General features: G+C 37.1%; 2 protein-coding genes and 1 pseudogene across 3 annotated transcripts; all 3 read left to right on the forward strand.

Annotated features, from left to right (window-relative positions):
• Positions 1 to 439: 439 nt before the first annotated feature.
• LOC137713860 (methionine S-methyltransferase) lies at positions 440 to 8,683 on the forward strand. Of its 2 annotated transcripts, XM_068453223.2 has the most exons (12): positions 440 to 924; positions 2,258 to 2,451; positions 2,564 to 2,770; positions 2,887 to 2,982; positions 3,224 to 3,412; positions 3,491 to 3,679; positions 3,769 to 4,005; positions 4,977 to 5,111; positions 5,562 to 5,882; positions 6,060 to 6,239; positions 6,969 to 7,934; positions 8,095 to 8,683. In XM_068453223.2, the coding sequence occupies exons 1-12, from the start codon at positions 678 to 680 to the stop codon at positions 8,359 to 8,361; spliced, it is 3,228 nt and encodes a 1,075-aa protein (XP_068309324.1). In that variant the 5' UTR covers positions 440 to 677; the 3' UTR covers positions 8,362 to 8,683. The 2 variants fall into 2 exon arrangements, with proteins under 2 accessions (XP_068309324.1, XP_068309317.1); XM_068453216.2 differs by having other exon boundaries at positions 3,224 to 3,679.
• A 642-nt stretch (positions 8,684 to 9,325) lies between these two features.
• Positions 9,326 to 10,283, forward strand: LOC137728444 (18.1 kDa class I heat shock protein). Its single transcript, XM_068467230.2, has one exon. The coding sequence runs from the start codon at positions 9,472 to 9,474 to the stop codon at positions 10,093 to 10,095; it is 624 nt and encodes a 207-aa protein (XP_068323331.1). The 5' UTR covers positions 9,326 to 9,471; the 3' UTR covers positions 10,096 to 10,283.
• Positions 10,284 to 12,336: 2,053 nt separating this feature from the next.
• LOC137713877 (phytolongin Phyl2.2-like) lies at positions 12,337 to 13,203 on the forward strand (annotated as a pseudogene).
• Positions 13,204 to 14,063: the final 860 nt, after the last annotated feature.

The following is a 14,063-nucleotide window of genomic DNA, read 5'->3' on the forward strand; positions in this document are numbered from 1 at the left end:
TTTTAATTTGAGACTCACATTCACCTATTGTGTCAACGACTTCATCAACTGTTCTACCTCATCTGCTAAAGATTTGATGCGACGTTTTATTTGAGTATTTGCACACTTAAAAGGGGAGTGTTGCAGTCCTATTGGATTAGGAATATGATTATGTAAATCCTAGTGTATCTAAGAGTATCTTCCTATTAGAGTTGTAATCCTATTAAGGTAAGGATTTAACTTATTCTACTACTATAAATAAAGGCAGGGTGATGCAACACACACCTCAGAATTACATCTCTCTGTTGCCATGGCCCCTCTCCCTCTTTATCTTAAATACAGTTTAGTCAAATAGGCCTACAACAATATTCGATTTTTCCCTAAAACAAATTATTATAAATGGAATAATATCTTGACCTAACCAAAGAAACTAAGAAATTATTTTTTAAAGAAAGGAATTAATAATAAAAATGATACGAAACAACCGGGAACAAACCTTCTCCTTGCTACCTGGCCTTTTTTTCTTTTAACAATAAACAACCAAATTCCAAAGCCCACTCTCCTCCTTGTCTCGCTCTTTATCCATCTTCATACACTCTCTCTCTCTATCTCTCTCTCTCTCTCTCTACAGAAGAAGAACAAGAGAACCCTCATCACTTGGCTTGCCTGAATCATCGTGTGAGTGACAGAGTGAGTGAATGGCGAAGAACGAGGCTTCGTTGGAATCGGTGGACGACTTCTTGAAGCGGTGTCGGCAGTCGGGAGATGCCGCATACGCCGCCTTGAGATCAGTGCTGGAGCGTCTCGAGGATCCAAAAACCCGAACTCAAGCTCGGATCTTCCTCACGGACCTCCAGAACCGCTTCCCCTCCAAGGAGTCCTGCGATCAATGTTTTCGCACCTACCATTTTCAGATTGAAGACATCTTCTTCGATCAGTATGAAGGTCTCTCTCCCTCTCTCATTCAGTATCGATTCTGTTTGGTTACCGAGATAATGTAGGAAATGGAAAATTGAAGGGTTTTTTTATTAACACCCCATAATCAAAATTTTCTTCTATAATTCCAAATTTACCCTTCATTTAAACCTGCATAAAATAAAACTCCCAGTCCATCACCATTGTTCAGATCCTCGCCTTTTATTTATATTATACTGTTTACATTTTCCCAACATCATTATAATCATCTTTGTACTTATTTTTGTTCTTTTTCTTTTGCATGATATTCATATCAATTTTCGATTTGAGAACTATACCAAGTCCAACCAGGAATTCCCAAGCAAGGATATGAATATTATCCAAAAGAAAAAGTACAAAATAAGAACAAAGCCCTAATGCGGTAGCGTGAAACCTGGATAATAGGATATGATTTTAATTTCAAGATCATTATCAAAGGCAATTAGCTAGGAATGAACTCCTAATACAGTTTCTAGAAACCTGCAGAAAAAGCTCCTTAGAAAACACGGTACATGCAATGCTCTTATTGCCTCTCCAAAGGTTCAGATGATCCGAAGTTTCATACTTTGATAGGTTGGTTGGTTGGGAGATTTTTTTTTTTTTTGGTAAGGTAACAAAAAGAAGGGTAAAACTGAAATTATCGAGAAAATTTTTAATTGTGGGGTGTATTCAACAAATTATGAGGTGTTCATAAAACAATCCAAAATTGAATTATCCAATGACTCACTGCAATTGTTTGTCTCAGTTCTTTTGACTGTCCTTTTGCTTTGTGTGCGTGTCTGATTTTGTGGGCGTTTTCGTAATGGCGAAAAATTGGTACTCTGGCATTTGGCTTCTTTTTGCTTTTACTCGTCGTTTTCTCAGTAACCAATCCTATATTCCTATTCCTTGTTTGGTTTGTTTCTGGGAAACCAAAGTCACTTTTCCTTCTCCAGCGGCGGACTTCAAATTTTCTATTTTTAATTACCGAACAACCACAATTTTTATAATATCGTCCAAGTCTTTTTTTTTTTGTTCATTTTCAATTGTCGATTTAATCTTAATGAGTTCGAAGTTGGCCATAAGATTACAGTATAACAGGACAGTTCTGAACAGATAAACTGTAGCATACGATGGGGATATCGCAATTGAATATTGCGGTTTCCGAATGATAATCTGAAATCATGGATGGATTTACGCTTCTTGTTGGCTATACTCCATACGGCCTGTTTCGGACGGTCGAACGGGGGGTGGGGGCATTATAGAATCACTAATGGCCGCACAATTGTTTGCTTGCCATGGTGGTTGAATCAGCTGGTCTGAACCTGTTATTGGGCTACTACAGGTCACCAGGGTAGGAAGAAATTGACGATGATGGTTATCCCCAGTATTTTTGTTCCAGAAGACTGGTCTTTTACTTTTTTTGAAGGACTAAACAGACATTCCGATTCTATCTTCAAGGACAAGTCAGTTGCTGAGCTTGGTTGTGGAAATGGTTGGATATCCATTGCCATTGCTGAGAAGTGGTTGCCATCAAAGGTAGTTTTGGTTTTTGTTTGTCCTACTTTACCATGCATGTTATTAGTCTTTATTCTGTTCACATTTCAACCTTTCCTGCTTCTCTGAATGATGAAGAAACTACCCTTTTCAGGTGTACGGCCTTGATATCAATCCTAGAGCAGTAAAGATGTCATGGATAAACTTGTACTTAAATGCTTTGGACGAAAAAGGTCAACCCATCTATGATGCTGAGAAGAAAAGTTTGCTGGACAGGGTAGAGTTTCATGAATCGGATCTGCTATCTTATTGTAGAGATAATGACATTCAACTAGAACGAATTGTTGGATGCATACCTCAGGTATTGTCGACAATTACAATAAGATAAAGTTAGTTTGTCTAATGTCCGTTTTGAAGGTTCCTCATGTGAATAATCATTTGACTCCTCATTCATTTTCCTTGTTTGGGTTCTTGCAGATTCTTAACCCAAATCCAGATGCTATGTCTAAAATGATTACAGAGAATGCAAGTGAGGAATTTCTACATTCGTTGAGCAATTATTGTGCACTTCAGGTTAGGACGGAACCTTGATAGTGTGTTCTGCATTGATTGTATAATTTGTATCTTAAGAGGCATCCAGTGCTACATAGATATTATCATAATTAGTTTTTCTAGTTACACATGGAAACTGTTTGCTAATGAAATGTAGTATGGCCTTGTGACAACTGGCCAACTGATTTCTAGTAATTCCAGTGTCCAGTCATCATTAGAGACTATAATAGTATTTTTATGTAAACTTTTGTTTTCTACGCAGGGTTTTCTTGAGGATCAGTTTGGCCTAGGTCTGATTGCCCGGGCGGTGGAGGAAGGAATAGCTGTCATTAAACCTATGGGGATAATGATCTTCAACATGGGGGGTCGTCCAGGACAAGCTGTTTGTAAGCACTTGTTTGAACGCCGTGGTTTCCATGTTAACAAGCTTTGGCAAACCAAAATTCTCCAGGCAAGTATACCCCTAATTATGGAAAAGAATTTTATCCTTCAAACTTCTGCAGTTCTCTTGAAATGTGCATTGTTACAGGCTGCAGATACAGATATATCAGCCTTAGTTGAAATTGAAAAGAACAGTCCACACCGTTTTGAGTTCTTTATGGGGCTTTCTGGAGATCAGCCTATTTGTGCTCGTACAGCCTGGGCCTATGGAAATGCTGGTGGCCGAATCTCTCATGCTTTATCAGTATATAGCTGTCAACTTCGCCAACCAAATCAGGTGTGCAGTTCATTTATTATAACAAAGTTGATGTCATTGCGGCTGAAGATAGGAAAACTAAATGGATGCTGAATTAAATAAACTGACAGGTGAAGACAATTTTTGAGTTTCTTGAAAATGGCTTCCACGATATAAGCAGTTCTTTAGACTTATCATTTGAAGATGATGCTGTGGCTGATGAGAAGATTCCCTTCCTAGCTTATCTATCCAGTGTTCTGAAAGGGGGTTCTTTTGGCACATATGAGCCACCAGCTGGAAGCAAACATTTTCGTAGTCTCATTGCTGGGTTTATGAAAACATATCACCGCATTCCGCTCAAAGCTGATGTAAGATGATAACCTCTTGTACAAAACATATATCAACTTTTTCTGTGATAGATGTTATTGATTACTCAACTAAATCATGTTAACTAAAAAGTGGTAGGAAGATCTCACAAACCTGCATGATTATCATCATCCCAGAAAATAGAAAATAATAAAATGAAATGAAGAATGCCATTGAATTAGACTTATCAGGTGACAAATAGATCCCAATGTGAAAATTAGCATGAATTTACATCCTAGAAATGAAGAATGCCATTGAATTATACTTATGGTCAATATTTTCCCTATGGCTTGGAGAATTGAGATTACACAAGTAACAGTGATGTATCCCTTTGTTCTGTCCCCAAGTATAAATTTAATTGATTTGATAAAGTGTATGATGCATGAGGTCTTCAAGATGTTAGTTATCTTGATACATAGGTCAGTTAGCCTTTCTTCCATGTTGGTTATGAGTTTCTCATCACCATTGTGAATATACTGGCTGTGTTTAGTGTCCCTAGTTCTGAATGCTCCAGAAAAATCTGATTACCCCGCTAACCAACTTTTATATGGCTCTTTGATGGATGAGAAAATATGAAATATCTAAATTAATCAAACAATCACAAGATTGGTCATAATAATTAGATAGTTTAGATAATAGATGGCCTGGTGATTTTCCTGTTCAGTTTAATTATATAAGTTCGATGATATTATGACATGTATACACAGATTATCTGTGATTTGTTTTTAAAACTGTATAGTGATCCTCTCCTGCTTTCAAAGTGATGTAGCCAAGAGTTATCTAGAAACATACTTTTACTTCTTTTAAAGTCTAAGTTTTGTAGCAAAATAAAAGAAATAAATTATACCAAAAATAAAGGAAATCTAAGTATTTTTCATTCTTAAGTGTAATCTGCAGAAGTTCATGTTTGTGCCTTTCCTGTTGTGTAGTATAAGGTGCATTCTGACTTGTTTTCTCTCTTTTCTTGTACAAGAATGTGGTTGTCTTTCCTTCAAGGGCTGTGGCGATAGAAAATGCTCTTCGACTGTTCTCGCCTCGTCTTGCAATTGTTGATGAACATCTGACCCGACACCTTCCAAGGGAGTGGTTAACATCGTTAGCAATTGAGGTGTGGTATTTTGATAGTTGTGGTGCTTCTATTTTAATTTGTTCTCTATTACTTTTGTGGTTAAGTGTAATATTAACCCAAAAGTCTGCCCTTGTAACCTTATCATACAAATTTGTAAGTATGTATTAGACACCAAAAGTGACAACCTGGGAAAACAATGTTGATTGCAGTTTAGTGGAATAACTAAAATTTTATTGGATCAACAGTGGGAAGTTGTAGATGTGACTGATATGGTATTCCGAGAGTTTCAGGGCATTATGAGCTTTGAGGCTAAAAACTATTGAGAGGATATAGAAACATGAAGTATAGAAGGACCCAAATCTATAATTTTAGTTTCCGATAAAAGTTTAAAGTAGTCTTGTGTTCATGGGAAATGAGTTCCACAGTTCCACTTATTATCTTTTTGCACTTGAGGCATTCTTCATAACTACGTTTATTTCTGAATCTTAGTGTGCAGGAACTGATAATCCTTCAGAGGATGTACTTACAGTTATTGAAGCGCCTCGCCAGTCTGACTTAATGATAGAGCTAATAAGGAAGCTGAAGCCACAGGTGGTGGTTACTGGGATTGCTGATTATGAAGCTGTTACTAGTTCAGCTTTTGTGCACCTTTTAGATATCACAAGAGAAATTGGATCTCGTTTGTTCTTGGACATATCTGATCACTTTGAGCTATCCAGCCTTCCAGGTTCCAATGGAGTCCTCAAATATATTGGAGGAACTGTGTTGCCATCCCATGCAGCAATTATATGTGGCTTGGTGAAAAATAAGGTATTGTTCTTTCAGTTTGAATTCAGAAATTCCCCAACTTAACCCGGCTATCTCAGGCTTTCTATTTATCTAATTGAATACAAAGCTGTAATGTTAAGATGTCATCTTATCAATTTATCCTTAGCTTTTTTACCATGCAAAATCTTCACATGAAGAGCAGCCAAAATTGTTTTCCAGGTTTATTCGGATCTAGAAGTAGCTTTTGTAATTTCTGAAGAGGAGGCCATCTTCAAGGCCTTGTCGAAGACTGTTGAACTACTAGAAGGGAATACTGCACCAATTAGCCAATGTTATTATGGTTGTCTTTTTCATGAACTTTTAGCTTTTCAGCTTGCTGACAGACATCCTCCTGCACAGGTAATTCATTTCCTTAAAAAAGTATATTTCACTTGAGATATTTGCAGCCAAGAAAGTAATAAATATACCATTTATTTATTTTCTATGTTTAAAGTCTTCCATTTTTTTCATTTTTTGATAACTTTCTCAAAGACATTGTAAGTTGTTATTCTGATTGGATTCGAAAATGCAAATTTTTCTTCTGCCTTTTGTTTTATGTCTATCATCTGTTATCTGCTGAAGATAGTCTGCTTTCTGTTTATGATATTAGGAAGGGAATAAGGGAATGTTTATTGTTGTTAAGCACAGTAAATGTTTGTTTGTCCTATCTAAATTCTTTAGCCCGGTAAATCTCTCTCTGAAGGGTAAATCTCTCTCTGAAGTGTAAAAGTGACCTTTATATAATATTTAATTTCTGACAAAAAACCTGAATATTATGTGTACCTAGTGTCATAATTTGGGAACATAGTAGTTTAGACAATTCTGTGGTGTACCTGATATTTAGGATGTTGAGATTTATCACTTTACCATAAGGACAAGCTTTTCTCTTTTTTTCCTCCTTTAGGATGTTGAGATCTGCCACTGATTTATTTGATGTCAATTATAATTTCTAACACGAAAAAAATTGTGGTGTGGTTTACTACCTGTTCTTGCTGTGAGAAATTTATTGAAGTCTTCAGTAAAACCACATTTTCTCTATTCATGAAGACAAGTTTGCTTATCCAGTTGATTTTCATATATGTTCTTCAGAGGGAATCTGCATTGCCTAAATCAGCAGAGATGATCGGGTTTGCTAGTTCAGCAGTCTCAGTTCTCAATGATGCAGAGCTGTCAATTAGCGAGGCAGAGAACTGCACCCTCATTCACATGGATGTCGATCAAAGCTTCTTGCGTGTACCCTCACCTGTCAAGGCTGCTATTTTCGAAAGTTTTGCTAGACAGAATATAGCTGAGTCAGAAATAGATATCACCACTAGCATCAAGCAATTCATCAAGAGTACTTATGGTTACCCAGTTGACAGCAGCAGTGAATTTATATATGCTGACAGCTCACTTGCTCTGTTTAACAAGCTTGTTCTTTGCTGCATTAAAGAAGGGGGTACATTGTGTTTTCCTGCTGGTGCAAATGGGAACTATGTTTCTGCTGCCAAATTTTTGAAAGCAAATATTGTAACTATACCTACTAAGCCCGCAGATGGCTTTAAACTGACAGACAAAGTGCTTCCTGGGGCACTAGAGACTGTGAGTAAGCCATGGGTATACATTTCTGGACCAACAATTAACCCAACTGGTTTGATATACAGCAACAAAGAGATTGAAATTTTACTCTCTGCGTGTGCTAAAGTTGGGGCTAGAGTTGTGATAGATACTTCCTTCTCAGGCTTGGAATATGACTTTGAGGGTTGGGGTGGCTGGAATCTGGTGGACAGTTTGTCAAAGCTAAATACTAGTAACCCATCTTTTTGTGTCTCTCTGCTTGGGGGATTATCTTTGAAGATGTTGAGTGGAGCACTCAAATTCGGGTTCCTTGTATTAAACCAGTCTGTTTTGGTGGATACATTTTACAGCTTTCCAGGATTGAGCAAGCCTCATAACACTGTTAAATATGCTGTTAAGAAGCTGCTGAGTCTTAGAGAGCAGAAACCGGGAGATCTGTGGGATGCTATTGCAGAACATATAAAAACTTTGAAGAGTCGATCCAAGTGCCTGAAAGAGGTGAACTCCCTCCTCTCTCTCTCTCTCTCTCTCTCTCTCTCTCTCTCTCTCACACACACACATATTTGTATGTGAGTCTTTATATACATTATACAATAATGTTTTAGCTTGCACTTTCTTGTTTTAATTTGCCATGTCTTCCTAATTTTGTTTGTAATAGACACTGGAGAAGTGCGGGTGGGATGTGGTTGAACCGTGTGGCGGTGTTTCCATGGTGGCCAAGCCGTTGTCCTACTTGAACAAGAGTGTTAAGGTTGATGACTCGAATATCCGGGAAGTCATTCACAAGGCTACTGGCTTATGCATCAACAGTGGAGCCTGGTCTGGAATTCCTGGCTACTGTCGGTTCACCATTGCACTCGAAGAAAGTGAATTCGAGCGCGCTTTGGATTGCATTGCTAAATTTAAGGATGCAACCAAGAACTGAAGTCTATAATGTCTCGCAGATTCTTATTCTGATTCTGATTTTTGCTTTTAATTGCTGGAGGTTGGAGCTGTTGTGGTACAAGCCGATGCGGATGCCGATCCCACTATAAGTTTTATTGCAACACTAGGGAAGTCAGGCTTGTATAATGTGTATTTGCCCTTTTACACAAGGAATGCACCAAAGTTTGAGTGAGCTCAAATGTTTTTACAATTTCGTATTTTCTTGAATACACATCTTCCAATTCCATTCCTAATTTCCCATGATCTCGATCCTATTCATATTTGAAACAATCTCAATCAATACCATATATTAATTTTGTGTATTTTTCTTATAGCACTTTGTGTGTGTTTTTAGTGGCACTTTGTGTGACGACACCTTCATATCAACTTTGTCGACTTTATAGTTTGAGGCGTTTTTATATATATAGTATTATTCATGAAATGTCTCTCTCTCATTCCCTTTCAAAAAAATTGAAGAGCTAATCTCGCTTAGTAATTTATTCTATGAAAAAAATTGAAGGTTAAGGTACAGCATGAAAAACTTAAATTGCAGGCATTTTTATATTGGTCTGGGATGTTAGGGTAAGAAATTCGGGGTGACAGATGAGAATTGATTTACATGAAACAAGATGCATAAAATTATCACACGATTGTTTTGAATAAATCTCATCTCATTCGTAGTTAAGCCCTAGCATAAGAATACTTGGTATTTTAACTTAAGCAACTCTACCTTGAGTTGTTTCTTTTACTATCTGGAACATTCGATAAACCTCGTCTTTTTTTGGGGTCGGTGATGTAATCTTCCATCCCAATCTCATTACTTTGCTAGATTGTTCTATATTTTTCCACAAAACACAAGAAACATCTAGAAAGATGAAAACCATCATCATCTCCCTCCCTCCCTCCCTCCCTATATTTGCATTTGCCCTATAAATAAACTCCCAACCCTCGCCCTTTCCACCTTCTCCCATCAGCGTTACAAAGTTCCAACCCACTCCTCAGTCTTGCAGATTTTCCGCAGTTTAATTAAAGCGCAACAAGCATCTCAGTTATTTGGCCAATTAATAAATTTCCTGCTTCCTCACCGACCGATCACCATTCAGCATTCACCATGCATATGAAGAATAACGTGATGATGGTGGTGCAGTCAGTACTACTTGTGATGATGATGTTCGGCCTCATGGCCCCCTCCCAAACCAATGCCTTGATTACGTACAACCCAATATCCCCCTCCTCCCTCTTGGACCACATGATGATCAATGACCCCTTCAGAACTCTCGAACAGACTCCCTTCACCATCCCAAACCCTACTAAAGTCGTTCAAGAGGCGCTCGCTCTGGCACGTGCTGACTGGAAAGAGACGGCGACTGCACACGTGATCTCATTGGACGTCCCGGGGCTGAAGAAGGAGGATGTCAAGATTGAGGTGGAGGAGAACAGGGTACTGAGGATCAGCGGAGAGAGGAAGGCCGACGACCGGGAAGGTGAACTGCAGGGCGACAACTACCAGTGGCACCGCGCTGAGAGGACAAACGGCAAGTTCTGGAGGCAGTTCAGACTGCCTGGGAACGCCGACTTGGATCAGATAAAGGCTCACCTGGAGGACGGGGTGCTGAAGATTACGGTGCCAAAGTTAGCGGCGGAGAAGAAGAGGCAGCCCAAGCTCATCAACATCGCCTCTTCTTCCTCGTCTGCTGATCATGGGGCGGAAGTCAAACCTACAAAGGTCGCATGAAAGTCAAGAAAGCAACTGAGTACGTAATGTACGTTAAAGCTAATTAAGCGCGCTCACTGCTATAATCAATAGGGTTATATGATGTGTCGTGTTGTAATGTTGATATGGGGATTGATTGAATCAGAACAAGTATTTGTAATGTGCATGCATCATTGAACTTGATTATATTATATTACGTTTTGGCATGATATGAATTAGTGTGATAAGTTGTAGCTATCTTCTGCGTGAGAATAATGCCTTTATTTTTTGCCTTTGCCACTGCCAATGTAACTAAAGAAGTAATATATTGTATAGGAGGATTTCAAGCAAATAACTACTAAACCCCTGAATGATTTGAAGTGAATTTGTTTAAACAAACAACTACTATACCCCTGAATGGCTACACATGCCACCTATACTAATTTGTCATAAAACGTTAGATTGAGCTAGTAAGTTTTTGGAACAACATTGATGAGAAACTTGTTGAAGAGATTGCACTATCTAACCCTTTGTTAGGTTGGTTTTATATGAACATTTATACTTCTTTTTCTAATATTTAGTCATGATTTTGTCTTAAACTGTTGGGTTTAAACATTATACGTTCTGTGCAAGTTTTATAACAAATTATATTTTGTGAAACAGAACTTGGAATTTGAGGCTTATATGGAGAAAACCTGATGATTTCCATGATGTGCTTGTGAGGGATCAATCCAAATATTTGATGCGGTGATTAATGGGTTTTGGCGGTACAAAATGAGACAGGCTTGCGCACATATCAGACAGAAAAGAGAGAGAATATTGAACCAGTAACCAAGAACTTAGGAGCAAGAATTGAATATTATAGATTTGGCCGTGGAAGTGAACCAAGTTGGAATTTAGGTGTCTTCTTTTTATGTTTTTAAGCTCAATTCTGTTTTTCTTTTAAGTTATCGTGAACTAAATTTTTGTTGTTAGATCATCTCCAATAATTGGGCTAAAAGTCAAATTTTTTAGCCTGGAAAATTTAGTTTTTAGCCCAGAAATAACTTTTTTGCTCTAACCGTTTTAGCCTAAAATTTTAACTCCGGATAATTAAAGAATGAACTTAGGCTATTTTTATTGTTAAATTAATTTAAAAAATAAATAAATAAATATGTAGACTATCGTAAATTAATTTTATAAACATTTTAATCTAAAAAAAATTAAATTCCGATAAATATTAGATGTAGTTCACTTTGATTTCGGGGCTAAATTTTGGAGGGAATTTGGCATTGGTTTAGCATTTAGCATTTACCCCAAATTTTTCCCTTGGATTGGAGTGGGTTTGGACGGAGATTTTAGAAGGTAATTTAGCTTTTAGCCCATCATTGGAGTTGATCTTAAGGTTAAGATGTAGCTTAGTATTAATTTCGTATTATTATTTCATGTTGAGTGTTCGTAACTGTTCGCAATGCTTTGAATGAACATTTAATTGATTTGATGATTGAGACTAGAAAGAGAGATTTGGTGTATGCGTATTGTAACGAATGTCATGTCCTGAATAAGTGTCAAGAATGGATTGACATGATTCATGCAGTTTCTTTTGGGGATTTTCATAGTCGTAATGGATTATTTATTTTCTAAATTTGTTGTGTGCAAAAGAATCAGTTGCTAGTCAAAAATACTTTTGGTTGAGCCTTGAAAACGGATATCAACTATTTTAACAAAAGTCAATTGTCCACATGAATAGTAAATTAGTAATTAGGATTAATATGCTATTGACTTGGGGTGGGATCGGTTAGATGACCTAGTATTTTATTTAACTTGTTTAGTTTTCTATCAAATATCATCTTTACTTGTGCTTAATTTCTTGCATATTTAAATTTTGTCAACGTAAATCTAGTTTAGTTACTTTTACTTTTAATTTGATCAAAATAGTATTCTTTAAACTAATATGATCTGTGTCGGAACGACATTGAAATTATCATTATAAAATTTGAGTGATATTGTACACTTGTCATTATGACAACACACCTCTGTTTGAGTTATGTTCGAAAAGCCAATTTATGTAATATTGGATATTATGTAACAATTCCAAATTAATTAACTAATAAAATGGCAAGTTTTATTCTTCATGAGTTTGGCTATATATCATAATGATAATATGCTATGAATGAGTCCATAGGATTGAAGGTATAAAAACAATGTCCTAAATGAGGTTAAGACAAGACGACTTGTATTCAATGGTCACTTACCCCTGGTTTGGTACAGCTTAAATTTTTTTTTTAAGTTGGGATGAAAAAAAGTTGAGTTCAATGTTGTGTTTGGTAACTCAACAACAAAGCATTTACTTCCAAATCTGCTGTGAGAAACAGCTGGAAATGGGAAGCAGCTATTTCCTGCTTTCAAAAATCGGCTTTTTATCACAGCAACACGGGTGAACACTAATGTTTAATGAAAGTTTTCAAATGGTGATCCTACCCTCACCCCTCGCGTCTCACTTCTCTTCCTTGCTCTGGCATCTCACTTCTGAACCTTTTGTGTATTTCACTATCTGCGATGCCGATCTCGATGACTCTGAGGCGCTTTCGTTCTTGAACCAGTTGAAATCCGGTTTTGAGGATGTTAGTGGAAGTGGGTCGATCTTGGTTCAGGATAATTTTGCTCCTAGTTGGTTGCAAGTCCAGTTTGATTTGATTATTCGAAAAGTAATGGCCTCGGAGTTGCCCAATTTACCGGCAGCCAGTCGGAATCTAAGCTTTGGTGCGAGTAAAGGGAAGAAAATGGTGCTGACACCGCTGCTTGGGAAGAATCCGAGCGAAGGTTTGAAGAAGAAGAGGAGGTTATCTGGGGAGGTTAATGGCGATGTTTGCAAAGATGTGACTGCAATGGAGAAGAAGGTGGATGTGTGCGATGATGCTATGACGGCGGGTTTAGAGATTTTCCATTGCCAACACAAAAGAGTGGTCTTTTGCATTCAGGTGACCACCAAAAGGCCAAGCAAGTTTGGAGGAGGCATGTTTGGGTTGTTTTGATCCTTGACTTGTTTGTTTGCGCCGTGTTGTTTGGGATTTGGCTGTGGGTTTGCAGGGGATTCAAGTGCATTGACAGTTAAATAGGCAGATTTGGGAGGTTTTGGTGTTTCAATGTTGTAATGTGCTTTACTTTGAAGATGGATGAGAATTTAGTAATCCACCTTTATTTGTTAAAAAAAAAATTAAATTAATGGTACATTCAATATTATATATTTTTTGGTCATTTCATACAATCACAACTGTTTTACATAAAAGTTTACCAAACACTATAATACTGCCTTTTTTTTTTCTTCCAAAAACACTTTCACAAAAAAGTTTACTAAACACTCTGCTGCTTTATTTCACAGCTGCTTATTCTCACAGTACAACATAAGCAATTTTTTTCAAAGCACAGCAATACCAAACCATCCTTAATCCTTAAATAAAGTTTATAGCCTTTTAAAAGACAATTGAATATTGACTATCCGAAAAGGTCGGTATATATCCTTATGCATATTTGTTGTGTCATCCTCATACTTAATGAAAATTGCACTAACGTGTGTTCTAATTAAGAAGATACATAAAAGAGTCATCTTAAATATCTCGTTGACAACTATTACCATGTGGAGTGGAGGTAAGTGAGACCTAACAAAATTAGGGTGCGTTTGTTGCACCGACTGTCTCGAATTGAACTAGCTGCAGGGACTAAGCTAGACTGGCTTAGACTAGACTAAGCTAGACTAACTTAATGAAGCGTTTGGTGCAGTGTTAGGACTAAAGAACATATTAATAACAAAATCTAATATTATATTATTTAATCCATATTTATTAATATTTTATATTATTTAATAAATATTTAGTAATATTTTATTATTACTTCTGTCTATTTTCTCATTCCAGAAACATCATTCCAGTCCCAATTGTTTTCTGTTCATCCCCTCTTTCTTCCTAAATTTTCTCCGCCCCTTTCCCTCTGTTTTCTTCCTAATTTTTCTTTGTCCCTCTCCTTCTTCATCT

The sequence above is a fragment of the Pyrus communis genome, chromosome 15 (genome assembly GCF_041283825.1).
Source record: "Pyrus communis isolate YQ-2024b chromosome 15, ASM4128382v1, whole genome shotgun sequence".
Taxonomy (NCBI): Eukaryota; Viridiplantae; Streptophyta; class Magnoliopsida; order Rosales; family Rosaceae; genus Pyrus; species Pyrus communis.

What these genes read in the sequence shown, in the direction of transcription:
- LOC137713860 (XM_068453216.2), top strand. Translation starts at nt 678, where the DNA reads ATGGCGAAGAACGAGGCTTCGTTGGAATCGGTGGACGACTTCTTGAAG. An exon ending in AACTTCGCCAACCAAATCAG is followed by an intron (nt 3,680 to 3,768) that starts GTGTGCAGTTCA and finishes ATAAACTGACAG; the next exon opens with GTGAAGACAATTTTTGAGTT. An exon ending in GATCCAAGTGCCTGAAAGAG is followed by an intron (nt 7,935 to 8,094) that starts GTGAACTCCCTC and finishes TGTTTGTAATAG; the next exon opens with ACACTGGAGAAGTGCGGGTG.
- LOC137728444 (XM_068467230.2), top strand. Translation starts at nt 9,472, where the DNA reads ATGCATATGAAGAATAACGTGATGATGGTGGTGCAGTCAGTACTACTT.